Source organism: Lonchura striata, chromosome 3 (assembly GCF_050655825.1).
Source record: "Lonchura striata isolate lonStrDom1 chromosome 3, ASM5065582v1, whole genome shotgun sequence".
NCBI classification, from domain to species: domain Eukaryota; kingdom Metazoa; phylum Chordata; class Aves; order Passeriformes; family Estrildidae; genus Lonchura; species Lonchura striata.
Window position 1 is genome coordinate 18,776,220 of NC_140705.1, and position 15,417 is coordinate 18,791,636.

The 15,417-nt window shown below is 36.1% G+C and overlaps 1 protein-coding gene across 18 annotated transcripts in view; it reads left to right on the forward strand.

Annotated features, from left to right (window-relative positions):
* The window catches only part of MYT1L (myelin transcription factor 1 like), a 304,512-nt gene that overhangs the window by 174,264 nt on the left and 114,831 nt on the right, over positions 1 to 15,417 (forward strand). For all 18 annotated transcript variants that reach the window (XM_077782400.2, XM_021551206.4, XM_021551208.4 and 15 more), the window contains 3 exons: positions 2,404 to 2,458; positions 2,641 to 2,674; positions 2,973 to 3,035. In XM_077782400.2, the coding sequence (XP_077638526.1) occupies positions 2,404 to 2,458; positions 2,641 to 2,674; positions 2,973 to 3,035 (152 nt within the window). The remainder of the gene's footprint in view (positions 1 to 2,403; positions 2,459 to 2,640; positions 2,675 to 2,972; positions 3,036 to 15,417) is intronic.

Below are 15,417 nucleotides of genomic sequence, written 5' to 3' on the forward strand. Positions count from 1 at the left end.
CCCAGTGTTTTTGAAGTGTTTACTTTGGTTTAGAAAGACAGATAAATCTGTTTTGTAGTTTGTCCCTTATACATTTACACAGACTATCATAAAAACTGGGGCAGCATTTCCAGGTTAAGATCATAATAGTTCTTTCGGCAGGTATTTCAGTATTGACAAATGAGGCTAGATAATGTTTTCCAAACATTTTAAAAACATACTCTTCTAGAGATCAAGTAACTTCACTTCTGGTCTCCTGTCAAGTCCTTACACATTCGAGAGTTATAGAATAATGCAGCTCACTGTTTTCTTATTAGCAAAAGAAAAAGAATATCATCATCTAGTAAGTAATTTTTATATTCCAGAGATGCTGCTATGTGCTTTGATATGGCAGCTTTAAAGATTTCAAATGCCTCTCAAGTTGTTGGAGCTAAGAAACTGGCTAGGATGTAAACTCAAGGTGTAGCATAGATACTGTGGGTGGCTTAAGGTTTAAGATTCAGTTTAGGTGCCTGTAGGATATATCTACAGGCATGCCAATGTCTCGTGCAATAGTTGATGGAGAGCTAGACGGTAGAGACAGAGGTGCCTAGAGGCTGATTTTATCCAGCCTGAAGTAGCATCATGCAGCTGATCAGAGGAGCTGGTCCTCAAGCTCCAGTGGCTGTGTTAACCTAGGGGTAAATTCCGTTGTCTAAGCAGAGACAGTTAGTGCCAGAGGATACTGAAACTTCTGCACAGGGTTGTAGATACAACAAAGGATTGGTCTGTGCCGTTCTATACTTTTCTGGACTGTCAGTTGAGGGTTTGATGGAATACCTTGTGGAATCTCAGATAGCATGATTGATTGATGAAGATGGAAGCTTATACTCCAAATCTATCTGCACTCAGCTAAATACTAAATTAATATGAAAATTAAATTCTTAATTTTAAAATTAAACCCACTCAAAGTTATGAAGAAAACTGATCTGAAGCCCCCTAAAAGTGGCTGGTGCTCCATTAGCTTTTATAATATCAGTATATTTTAAATTCTCTCTTTAGTGTGGAATATAGCACCCTACCAGGAATCAGATGATGACTGCTGAGAACAGAACTACATCAGTAGCACAGAATTTTGTGAGAGTGACACTTTCTTTTTTACCAAATCTCTGTCACCTACAAATTTTGTTGAGGTGATTCTCTTCTCCTACTGTTACATGTTGAGGGAGCTCTTTGAAAATGCTCCTTGATTTCTTCTTTCCTAGTTGCTTCCCCAATTGTATGTGTTAAGGTACTGACCAAAGAAAGTTAGGTGATTAAAGGGTTAGCTGCAAGTCACTTGTAGCCTTTTCCATGTTTTTGCATGAGATATATGACATTCTTACCAGGTATCAGTCCAAGGATATTGCTATAAAGGAGGTGATGGATTTTTTTCCCCTGGGGGAACTAGAGCTCCATGGTCTATTTCTGTGCTTCCTGACCTTTACAGTATCATCACTATGTATGAACCACTGTAGATCCGTCTTGCCATCTTGTTCTTCTACAGCCAAAGGAGCTGGTGATACAGATACTGCATATATTTTCCCTGACTCAGTCTCTCAACATAGTTCAGTGTGATTTGCTTCTGTTGAATAAAATCCTGAACTCTAGCTAGCCTATTTAGTTTACCTTTTAAAATATGGTGACAATTGTGTATGTAAAAACAGAAAAAATTATGTGGCTCTACATTAATTACTGTAGGTCAGTGATGGTGATACTTTCAAAGATCTAATCTGCAGCCTTGCCCCTGTCCCGTAAACATGTAAGATTTCTATGTATTTATTACTGCACAGAAAGCTACACTGGATTGGCAAGCTATTTATGTTTGCAAAATGAAGATAAATATCTAGTCATATAGCAAGTGGCCCATTCCTGAAACTTGAGAAACACTAAACAATGAAACATGCTGGCAAAGATTGTAATGCTATATTAAATAACATGAAATATTTGAAGGTCTAATCTTCATCTCCTTTTCAGTCATTATTCCTTCCTCTCTTTCCCACTGTAAAGGGTTTGGTTAGAAAACAACCTGTGGTGTGTGACCCTTTTACTTTAGTTTTAAATTATATAGAAATCTATTGAATCCTTGTTTTGGAATATATGGGAGTAATGAAGGGTTTATGTCAGAAATATCCCCTTGAAAAGAGGAAGCAGCACTTAGTTGCACACAATTTGCTATGACAGCAGGGCACAGAAACTGACTGTTTAAAGCAGAAATTACCGCATTTTCTGTTTTTACATGAACACAAAGATCCTAAAAATCCCCTGTAAGGAGAACTTTCCCTTGCAGGATAAAATGGAATTAAAATAGTGTCAATAAATTGTGTGAGAGACTGTATCAGTCTGTGCATTGATAGTCTGTGCATGCAGGATAAGAACATTGACTGCCTGCTAATCTATTCCCAGATGGAGGTGGATGCAGACGAGAAGCGCCATCGCACACGCTCCAAAGGTGTTCGAGGTATGTCTCTTGCTTCAGTAAATCACTCAAGGCCCCTGCTCAGGGTGACCTTCATCCTCCAGAATCTCTTTGCACAATTCATTCTGACCCTTGCTTTTACACAACCTTTCTGGTAATTTTCTGTAGAAGAGGGGTACTTGTAATAGATGATAAATTTTTATATGTTTTCCATCTCTCTGCAGTTCCCGTGGAACCAGCCATACAAGAGCTGTTCAGGTTAGTGCTCTGAGTGTAAAATGTATCCCCATTAGCAATTTAGAAAATTCATGCCTTTTAATGGGTATAATGCACTTTCAAGTTCATTGGTGGTTTGCTCATGCCCTGCTGCACTGATGAAATTAATTCCCTCGAGACTTGCTAATAAAAAGCATCCCCTCTTTTTTTTTTCCCTTCAGTTATTTGATTTCTCTTTCTGTGTTGGTTGCCCTCCATCTCTGTAATACTTACTGCCTGCTTTTAGTATAATCTTTCTGCAGCACACCAACACCTATATAATTAATTCTCTCTTTTGCAGCTGTCCCACGCCTGGCTGCGATGGCAGTGGTCATGTTAGTGGCAAATATGCAAGACACAGAAGGTAATATCTGTATATTTTTCATAATTTAGTGAAGAGATTTGGTAAACAAGTTATCTGGCATGACCTTGATAAACCAAATGATGATAAAAATTAGCAGTTACATATTCTAGAAGCCACTTAGAGTCAGGGTTATTTTTTCTTTCTGAATGTCATAAAATTTATCTCACATTTTTGCTGAGGAGACTTGCTCTCATTGTTAGACTTCTCTCAATTTTTGCATACAGTTCTCTTATATGTTGTAAATTAAGATTTGGCCCCACTTACCTGTTGGTGCTTGTGTTCATGTTATTTAATGTGTTTCATAGCTGAATGAAAAAGAGTTTCTGAGTATTTTAAGTTCAATGATCATGTTAGGCTCAAAGGTCAAAGCTTAAGGCAAATCAAAAATAATCAGACTTCAGGGTTCAAATATTATACTGTATATAAATACCTTTACTTCAGTTTCTAGACTATGAAATATGGAGACATCTCCTTTAAAAAAAACTTCCAGCTGTTTATGGTTAATAGTATACAAAGTAGCATATGTTACACATAGTGCATGTGCTTCAAATTAATTTTTACCTCAGTCTTTACATTTCTGTGTCTGCAAGGTCAATGTTCAATAGTGTTGTACATCTGCCTAAACACCATTCCTCTCCTGAATCATTTGTCCATAAATTTTTGTGCAATATTTTTAAAATTTAACAGCTCTAGAATACATGTATTTTTCTCTCATTGCTGTGATTTTCATTTGACATATTTTATACAGCAGCCTGTTGTAGGAGATAAAATGGCTGATGTTTAGGCCATCTCTTTTCTGAATTGAGGAAGTGTTCAAACCAGTGTTAAATTATCCTGAAACTCTAAATAGAGGGTGTTTTTCCCATTCTTGAATTTTCAGCTTATAAAGCACTTGTGTTTATAAGAGTACATATTTCACAACAAATATGATTACTGCATGAAATGGGCATATGGGGTCTAGGAATTAAATTGAAATGACACATTTGGGGTTCAGAAATTTATTTGAAATAGGAAAAGATACTGAATAGGGCCACTCAGTCCACCCATGTTCCTTTTTTCTTATCAGTGAATGAAGCTTAGGGACAAGCCCAGAAAACACTTTCAAAATTAGACCAAGAGCAGTGATACTGGAATTACTTTGAATTACATTTAAACTGTATAAACCATAAAAGAATTATTAACATTTATTTTCTTAGTCTTTTCTTCACTCATAAGAGCAGTAACATTTTTGTTGCTATTTGAAGACTTTAGTTAGGTTAGAACACTGATTTAGGAAGAGTATCCAAAATAATTATATTTAAATTCACTTGTGACTTCTCATTTCCAAGCCATGGTTTCTTTTGTCTGTTTTCTTTAAGGAAATACAAACCTCACAGGTAATTAAAGAATGCACTAAATCCTCCTTTTCCCTCAGAAATTTCGTGACCTGTCAACAGTTAAGTGATATGATATAATGGCCTTTCTAGGTACAAGATTATAGGTACATACATTTCATTATACTTCATGGAATTTCTATGCAGATATCTAAAACATACAGAAAGAAACTCTTTAGATTGAAAAATTCTGACTTTTCTTCTGAACCAATCTAACTTTGTGTTAGAGTTAGTGTCTGTGTTTGTGTAAGATCACCCTTTTGGGGAAAGAGATAAATATGAGGTTTGGAAAGATTACATGCAGTTTTGAGATGTTAATTCCATATTTTGCTTTCTTGACATGATTCTGGTATGTCAGTACACGAACAGACTGAATCTCAGAGCTGTTAATTAAATGAAATTTTGGGCAGATGCGATAAGAATAAAAATTGGAAATACATCAAAAATTCCTTTTTTTTTTTTACAAAAGAATTTGTTGGGCTTTTATGTTTTCTTGTCACCATGATTGCCAATCCACTAATCAAAATATATTTAACCAATATATGTCCAATTTAATCTAAAAACACAGAGTTCTTTGTTGAGATTTACAATGTACATTTTTCTAAAATTTCTGTTTTCTAGAAGAGAAGCACATTTATTCACAACCCACACCTACTAAATTTACCTTTTTGAAAGAATTTGAAGGAATTTTTCTCTTTTTCTATTTTGCTGTATAGGTGGGAAAGACCCTCAAACATTTCTACCAAGGAAATCAGACTGTCTTAAAAATTTTATGTGTTCAGGGAATTGCATATCTCAGCTGATGCCTAACAAAATTCTTACTTACAGAGCATTTTAATGAGGTTAAGACCTTTTCATTCACAATATTATACAAGCTCATTATTAGGAATGAAATGCATTTGCTTCCACTAGATGTAGTCAGAGCTCTCCAAAATTCTTTTTCTTCCAAATTGTCTTGAAATCTCTGGAATTCCAGGTGATTTTTTGGGGGGATTTTTTTTTTTTTTTTTTTGGGGGGGGGGGAAGAGTTGTTTGTTTAGGGTTTTTTTAAGTGGTTATTGTAATTTTATCTTTGTGACAGTGAAAGCTCATACTCAGGTAGTACCTTATTCTTGAACTGAAATAAACAGATCCTTTCACATTTTCAGATAGATTCAGGGGATGAAATGTGGTTGAGCTGATAAAATATTAGATATAAGTTAAAGGAGAGTTTTATCACAGGTTTTTTGCCTTGGTTGTATTTTTAATTATGAAAGAGCTTCAAGGTACTAAGGGACTAAGCAGACTTTCCATGCTAGTGATGTTTCCTTTGAGGTGTATGAAAACACAAGACTGGAACTAGGTAGGGTAACAGTGGTAAGAGCTTGTTGTATCATTTCCATCTCCTTGATGTTTTTCTTTGTGTCAAATCTTAGTTGGAAGGGAAACAAAACCTTGTATGACTTGGTTGGTAGCTTCCTCCTGGGTCTTAAATTCCTGATGTCAGCTTGTTGGCTGGACATGCTAATAGATTAGATGGACAAGTTTCTCTAAAGGACACTTTAGGGCAGAATGCTGGGATCTCTAAAATTAATGTGGTGAAAGCACCTCTGTCCAGTGACTGCATGGAAAGGTCAGAAGGATTAATTACCCATGTGGGCACTGACAAGAAGTGCGCAAAGTTGGATGGTGTCCCTGCCTTAACTAGAGCAGACTCTCTTTTTGGTGTGTGTTTTAGTAATACCTGGAAACCTGAAGCTAACATGGACTTTCTAGTGCTGGTCCATCACACACAGAATGAGCCAAAGCCTCAAGGTTAGAGTATACACAGATAGAACTTCAGTACCTGTTGTTTATGTTTCAAAGCACCTGAGGCCAACTGAACTGAAAAAGTGAAAGAAAACAAAGGTTGTGAAAGATCTGAATGCAAGATATAAATAATAATAATAATAATAAAAGCCATAAACATGTTCAGACAGTGATGGAGACAAGAGAAGAATTCAAATCTTAGGAGTGAAAACCAGAGCACCTCCCTGGGCCATGCCTCTGATGCAGGTTGTTTTAGTCCCTTGGTAGCTGTTCAGGCCCACTGTGCATAGCAGCATAAGAATGAACACTGCTTTTATACCTTCAGTACTGTCAATTAGTTTGAGCAATAAGCTTGGTCCAGATCCTTGCATGCTTTCAGCTGTGGATAATTCATATATATGTATAGCAGTGACTATGTTCCTACAACTGTGTTTTCAGGATGCCTTTTGACTAAGCATCTGAAGAAAAGTGTAGATTCAAGTGTTCTTTCACTGCAATTAGAAGAAACTTTGCCAGTTTCATTAATGAACTTCAGAGCAACAGGAATCACATTATATGTATACAAATACAAATGTAAGAGGTGGTCCAGTTTCTGGTCTGTTCTGCAGGTGCAAATCCCATTGTTACTCTGGAGTAACTGAGTGCAAACTGGCCTGTGTTATTGACTGAGTAGATGTGAATAATGGTTTCAGAAATACTGCACTTTACTTTGTTGCTCTCCATTTAGAATCTTTATAAAACAATATCATATATACCAAATAGGTGCCAATGATTTGCCATGTAAGTAGGTATGTAGACATATCATAAAAATCCTAACAAGATTCCATTAAAAATTACTGATTGCATACAGTGACTTATTTAAAAGCTTCTTAACAAAACACTTCTTTTTTTTTTTCCTCAAGTAACAAAAGCAATTAGATTCTGTAATGGATTCATCACTTGCCAACTGCCGCATTTCTAACATAATAATCTAAAAAATAATATTCTACATATAACATACTCTAACAAATAAGAGACCTAAAAAGAAAATCTTAAGGAGATAGCATTTCACTGTGTATATTCATTTGGATTCTTTTAGAGCATACAACAGTCTATATTTGAAAACAGATACAGCCATGGTGTAGAAGTTAAAGCAAACCAATTGTGGTCTGAAAAAAATTGCATAAAATTTCAGTGAAGAATATTAAGACCAAATGATAAATCCTTAATATTTAAAATGGAAATACTGATCTAGCTTTTACTATAGCATTAATTTCTATTTGACTGCTGAAAATAAGAATTCAGCATATAATATAATTCCCTGGCAGATGAAATAAACATTACATCTGCCAGGGAATTTTTCATGTCTTTTCTTCAGGTCATATTTTATTTGTAAAGGATTTCATTAATTACTAATACAATGTCTTGCAAAAAAAAAAAGGCTAGTCTCAAATCCAAAGAGATATCATAAAATGATGTGCATTACTGTAATGTATGAATTGTCCCTAACTTTATGGAATACATTGCATTTTAATTTTCCACCAAATTTCATTATACTACTTGTTCTTTATTGCTTTACTAACCTGTCTCTGGTTTAGTACATTATACAGATAGAATTATTTTGACTATCTTTTAATTTTTAGGCATGAGATTTGTCACTTCATATAAAAATTTGAATTTATAAATTCCTTAGAGTTTAGCATTGCTGCTTTAATTAGGAAAAAACCAAACAAGTACTGCTGTATTGCCTTGACATTATATACTTGTATTTTAGTCTACATTTTCTAACAGAGTGAGTGAAATAATACAGGCTCCGAAACTTTGAAATTAAAACACTCAAATATCTCTCTGTTATTAGGAAATTACTGAATTTCTGTGCCTTGTTGTGCCATATTTCTTATTCAGATTTTTTCGTTTCGTATACCTTTTCACCCACCAGTTTGATTGCCATGGCTGCAGCCGTGGGTGAATAATTGCCTGTCTTCACAGGAGCATGTTCTGGAGCTAAAGTCGAGTGCTTGCTTCCTGATGTATGCCTCATTTGGATTCTGCCGACAGCCTAGGGGCTGTATTATTCATGCCTTGACAGATAGCACTCACTAAAAGCATTGGAACAGGGCCAGGTACTGGCAGGGAGATAGTGGAGCATTGCAACTTGCAACCGAGAGGAGCATCTATAATACAAAAAAGAGAAATCCTCATACCTTCCTTTTGCTGGTCTCACTTTGATGGAGAATTCATTTGCATCAAAATAAAATACCCTAAAAATAAATACATTTTTTCTAAACCATGCTTCAAAGTTTAACACAATTTTCCACGTTTAATTGCAAAGCTGATTTTAATTAGTAAGGCCCTGCATGTGAAAAATGAAGATTCACTTGGGTGAGTGTAACACATTGCAGTGTCTGCTGAATGCTCTAATTAATGTATGGCTGCTGTACAACAGGGTGCACTGTGGGATATTTATGAAAAATTCTGTGCACGCAGCCAGTCTATCTGTATTTTAGTTCTTGAATCACAAGAATAAATAACTTTTCCTCCCTCTATTCTTTATGAGACATCATTGTGCATGCCATCACCCTATCCATAAACTTTATGGCATGCCTGTCCTTTTTACTATTTGTCAAAGATATTATGAATCAGAAGCTAGAAATATATATTTTAAGATTAATTTGATAGCAGATCATGGTTACACGCTGTGCAGAACCAGAGGTCCACTGATGCTTTTGTGCTAAAGCCTGACCACAGAACAGTGAGGTCCTTACTTGTTGCTTGCTTTCATGATACTGTGAAAAATCCCACAGGATGCTGGAGGTATAGAGAAATGTGTATTCCTTTATCTCTCAGCTGATTGTCAATCTTTATTATGGTGTTTTTAATGATAAAATGATTCACTGAGGAAATACTGTGACACTGTCTATGAAATTTACTTCCATTTTCTTTAACAGCATATTTGCTAAAGACCTTGGGAAGTTGTGACAAATACCAAGAATAATATTATAAATACATTTTATATTAAGTAATTCACCATTCAGGGCTTGTAAAAAATATTAATAATGAAGCTTCATTGCTTTGTTAAATCCAGCTAAAGAGAAGTAAGTGAGCAAGTAAATAAATAAATAAGTGCAAGAGCATAGGGATTTTCAAACAGAACACTGCAAACAATAAATAATTGTGCTGACAGAGAATCCATAATGTATTAGAGGTCTGTATTGGCTGCTGTCTGGATTCAGCAATAAATCCTTTGTCTGATTGTTGATTAATGATTAGAAAGGTACAAAGCTGGGTCTAAACCATTGAGCAACTATCAATTGCAAGGAGCAGTTGGTGTGAGGCTCTGCATGCCAGTGGCTATTGTGTGGAGGTGACTACACAAAGGAACCACAGCTCAATTACTACTAACACCATCTGGATTGGGAGTAACTATTGCAGTGGCTACAAGTTGCAGGGCCTGCAAGTACTAGGGGTAGTAGCCATATAAAAACGGGGGAAAGAAAGTAAATCAGCAACAGGAGCATGGAGAGTGTTGACCTAACTGTGCAGCAGGAGCAGCAGAAAGCAGATTTAGGATATGCTTACTGCAGTGGGTGCCCTGGCTTGTATGTTGCTGAAATGATACTCTCCTTTTCTTTCAAATGGAAGGTGCTGAGCATATTTCTCATACAGCATTCCACTTGCAGCCATGGGGTTTTCTGTGGTCATATCTGTCTGGAGATGTCCCTGTCAGCCACAAAATGAATGAAGACCTTGCAGAAAGCATTGGGAAGAAAATTAAAAAACATAACAAAAGAACAAAACATCCAGTAGTACTGGGGATATAATTTCCCCAGCAAGATCATGGAAGTAGCTATACACATTTTCCTTTTGCCTATGGGAAATTTATTTGGTTGGACTGGTAGGTTTGCTGAGTACATTGTGTTCTCTTAGGAGAGAAATAAATCGTTTGAGGCTGGATAACTTGTGCTTTTCATTGTGGAAAAGAGTATCTACAGAGTTGATTCACATGTGGTAGACAAGGCATTTCATTTCACTATGCCTCTGTTTCCCCATTTCTAAACAGCAAGCAAATTTTAGGCATCATGAGATATAAAGACAGAATGGGAGATTATTACAAATGTAGTAAAAAGACTGATGTTTATCTGATATTTAAATAAAGATCTCTTGAATGGTCATTGATGTCAGAGAAAGTCTAACTTTACAATTCAGTGCTTTTTTGATAAAAACATTCTTCTGGATCCTAGAGCAAAATTAAATGATTTGTCATGATAGAACAATTTTATATTTAGACTCCAGTGTAGTTTCCCAATGTCATGATTTGTCAATTATTTCTACAGTGTTTCTGTAAAAACATTGAGTCTGAGGTTTGAAAAGCTGGAGGTATTTAAGAAAATATTTTTGTTAATATGTATTTTAGTGAAAATGCAGTGACAGTTTTTAACCTTAAGACAAAACCAGAAAAGCCATAAGCAAGGCAGTGCACTGACTTTAGGGTACTATCTGTTTGGATCTTCGTACATACTCTTTCCAGCAGTTCTGAGCAGCAGCCACAGCTACTGTGTGTTGAAAAATGGCCTGTGCATTGGTGCATCCTAAGTTAGACCTTTAGAGACAGGAAAATTTACTGGTGAATACTGGCAGCTGGATGGACAGGGAACCCCATCTTATTCCTTGCTTCAGTGTCCACACAAACACAACATGGCTTTGAGAAAGTTCAATCTCTAGGTGGCACCCATGCTATAAGAACAGTGTTGCCCTGCTCTTTTTTCTTCATCTCAGTGAAAATGATCTGAACTCTTCTAGAATCATCAAAAAGGAGGCAGGAGAAATCATATATGTAATAAATAGATAAAATTATAGCTCAGTTTTCTTTCAAATATTCATATCCAATCAAGCACCTCAGGTATTACCTGAGCTAGAAAAAGAATATGAAGAACATAAGAAACCAACTGTAATATGAAGGAGGCCTAAAAATACGCCATGATGTGTCTTTAAAGACTTCTGCTGAGGTTTTTCAATAAGTTGAGACAGCCCTTTCAAAGACATCACTTCTTATTAGTGGTTGATATGAAGTACTGCTTCTAGTGGTGTCAGCTCAGGACAGAGAAAGGACTATGTCTCCTGAGTGTCTTTGATGGCAATAATAAATCTAAATAAATGCATCCACAGAGTTAAAAGTGCCCAGAGGATAGATAGCTCCTGAAGACATCTTCAGCACTCTACAGCCTGTATAATGGTGACAACTTCAACCAGGTGACTGGACCTACAAAGTTGGTTTTCTGGCTATTCACCTGAATCACCCAAGAAAATCCTAAAGCTTACTGGTGACATGCAGAGAGATTCAAGAATCTAATGTCCTTTCATTATTTTCAAGAACTAGTAGTGTCATGCTGTGAGTATCCATGGAATATTGTAGAAGGGGTTTAATGCCTAAGAGAAAATATTCCTGTGATTGAAATTAGGACTGTGTCTCAAATCCATGAATTATGATGAAATTGAAAATACTATAAAATATACCAAGATAGGACAGGATATGATTTGCTTTAAATAACAAAAACAGTCATTTCAAAAAAAGGTTTTTTGCCTTCAGGTCCCTGGGACTGGAGCAGATTTCTCTACCATCACATTTTTTATTTAAAGTAGTGAGCAGGCCATTGAATTGGGTGCACAAGTAGTGGATGAATGCTTTCTATTCCACTGATTCTTGTGGAAGAAATTCACCAAAGATATACACTTGCTGCTGTTTTTCACCCACTTAATGTCTTCAGGAGAAAATCTTACCTGTACTTGATGGATGGGGAATGGGTGTTCAGAAAAAAGGCTAGAGCTAAAAGCTTGCATGCTTCTGCCTTAAGTCCAAAGGGTGGACTCTCATCAGTGCTCTCTTGTTTTGTGTCCAACTCTGAAGTCACAGTAGAACTGTACTTTAAACATTAGGCTTGCCCAAATCAAGAGCCATAGAATTGTTAAGGTTGGAGAAAGACCTTTGAGATCATAGAGTACAACCATTAACTCAGCAATGCCCAGTCCATCACTAAACCATGTACCCAAGTGCCACATCTACACATCTTTTAAATACCTGTAGGGGTAGTGACTCAAACACTTCCCTGGGCATCCTATTCCAATGCTTGGCAATCCTTTCACTGAAGAATTTTTTTCACAGTATTTAACCTTATACTCCTCTGGTATGATTTAAAGCTGTTGCCTCTCATCACTTGTTACTTAGAAGAGACTAACCCCCACCTGCCTATAACCTGATTTCAGGTAGTTTTAGAGGTCTCCCAATAAGGTCTCCCTTCAGCCTCCTCCTGTCCTTCCTCTACAACCCTAGTTCCCTCAGCAGATCCTCATAGACCTTTGAAAACATTTATTTGGGCTTCTTGATGCCATGCTAAGTACATAGCATAGATAGTTTATCTGTAATCTCTCCTCTGCTTATTTCAGTAATGCAAGTGCTTTTAAAAGCCCCCCAGTTTGTGATCTGTACAAAAACGCCACTCTTCCACTGTTTTCTTCTTTGTCAATAGGTTTAGGACTCCATCCGGATTTGGTTGGAGGTGTTTCCTCCCATCTTCTGGGAACTTGCAATCTATACTATAAAAAAGTTAAGATGTCAGGATGCTTGCATTTTTTTTTCTTCTTCTGTATTCAAAAGGAGAGGGAAGGATATAGTTTTTTAACTTTGAGCAGTCAATTGGAGACAGAAAGACTCCATTTATAGTTCCAGCATTAGCATTTCATACAGGAGACAGTCATTTTAGAGAAAAATTGTATGAATCCTTCACTGGTAGTAAAGAAGATGTCAGTGTTTTGTTTTGCAGAAGTATTAGAGAAGTGTGTACTCTAAACCTAGACTATTATGAAATCTCATGAGCAAGCAGTCTTCTGAGAAATGTAAAACAGAGCTTCAGTTACCCCTGGCAAAAGAGGATATTAAACAAAAATTGCTCACATGTTTCTGTGTGTTCTAGATTAGATAATGGCTAAGGCTGGGATTATGATTTCTCCCCTAACCATCTCCAAGTCAAAAGTTAATCTCTGTTTCTGTGAGGGGAAGAAAAAAGAAGAAAAAAAAAAAAAAAAAAGGGTTATAAGTGATTAATTCCAGGAGTGGAAAAGTGGAAATCCCCCCTACAGAAAATACCTTCTACCAGCGTGGATTACAGTGTCTAAACTTTGCTGCATGTTAAGTGCCTACATATCCCTAGGTATTAGAAGAGGAGCAAATATACCTCACTTGGATGTCAGAATTTCACTGTGCAGCTATGCATAGAAACAGAGCTGTAATGCTTTTGCTCCCTTGATAAACCAGGAGTTCGTGACTCTGCTACCACACAAGAAATTTGCATCCCTGACAGAAGTTGAGTCACGCCTCTGAATTCTACTCCATTGCCTCTTGATTTAGACCATCTTTTTTATATCAAAAGATCATTTTTACAAAACCTACCAAGTGTTTTCTTGTTATTTAGGATTTGCAAGGACAGTAAGAAAAATGTACTAAAAATGCTTACCTTTAATGTAGACCTTGCTTGGGCATGGTTTCTTCTAGAATGATGAACGAGGATTAATAACCATATGTACCACTTCAGGAGAAGGGGCCAAGCAAACTGTCATCTCAAACAAAAGGATATGTCATACATCATGACATATGTGATTGATTTTCTCTGACATGAGTCTTCTAGATGTTTGCATGACAGTAGCTACCACACAAAACCCCCTGGTTTTGAAATTTATTTCTCGTAAAATTCCATGTATATCCCATATTTGCGAAAGGAAGTAGACGGTACAAAGCCCCAGTGAGATGAGTGGCTAAGTGTAGCCAGTTTACCAGGGTAACTGTATTTTATGCTCGTAAAGCTTTTTCAGCTGTTAACTTTAAAACATTTCACAAATGTAACTCAGTAGACTCAGACCATTTTGCAGTGTTAAGTACTTTATTTCAAATGACACCAAAGGTCATATCACTTGTAATGTTGTAATATGTTCATAACACCACATTGACTCACAAGACTGGTTTTAGCAACTTTCTACCAGCACACATTTATAGGGTACAGGGCTTCGGATAAAAAGAAAAAAAATAATAGTTTGTTTTTCTGTCTGAAAATGTAGGAATGATTGTGACACAATGTAATTGCGTGACTTTATTTTGATTGGGGCTTTGGAATTAACATATCTAGTTCTTAAAAAAAGACACTTAGTTTTTCTTTTTAATTCTGTGTGACATAAGGAATTACCAGCTTTACAGTTCTTCTGTCCCTTCCACAATGGTGAATTTGTTTCAGTGCTTCTATCAAGGCAAGTGTACTACTTTCTGAGTTGAAGTACTGTCTCTGCAGCATCTAGTTGTTGCTCGGAAATACTGACATTCTCAGAACTGACATGGCCTGGCTTTACTTGGCTTGTGAGACCTAAAGAGATCACAGAAAAGGACAGACTGAGAAACTGAGTCAGTTATAAAACAAATAACATTTTAGAAAGAATGCAAATAAATTCTGACTGTTATGTTAACTTCAAACCTTGGCAGTCAAACAGTTTCCAGTTATGTTATTAAAAGGATGTAGGAGGAAGGACTGAAGAGTTAAAATGGCATTGACTAAAAGTGGAACTATTTATTTAAAATATAAACAGAGAAAACACTTAGCTTTTTCTGGCTACTGTAATTGTTGATTGTTCTTTAAAAAATAAAGCAGTCCATCAGACTCAGAAATCGGTCTAGTGGAGAGCTTGATAGAACAGCAACAGAATTGTCATGGTTAGTTTAGATTTGTTAGAAGCAATTTTTTAATTTTTTTTTTAGGTATACTGTGGGCTAAAATGATCTTTTTTATAAGCAGGAATTGAATTTCATTCCTCTTACACCAGGGCATTTTTTAATGACATTGCTCTAGAACTCTATAAAAAACCACAAACTCAGAAATACAAAAGTTTATTGCCTGGTCTGAGAAATAGGGATAAGAGGATTATACCAACATTTTTTAAACAAAAAGGAAACTTTGAATCACCTGGTGAAGAGTCAAGAACAATTTACCTACTGACTAGATTGCAATATAGCTTTGCATGATATCAGATAATTTGAAGTGACATCTTACCTATGGTGCTTTTCATCCCTACCTTCAAAACCTTCCAGGTATTTTTAACATAAAGTATCATCATGCATCTGGTCCAACTTCTGTTTAGTACATTTACCAGTCAATTACAGATGAAACAACATTTTTCCACCATCAAATTTCTACATCTGGAATGTT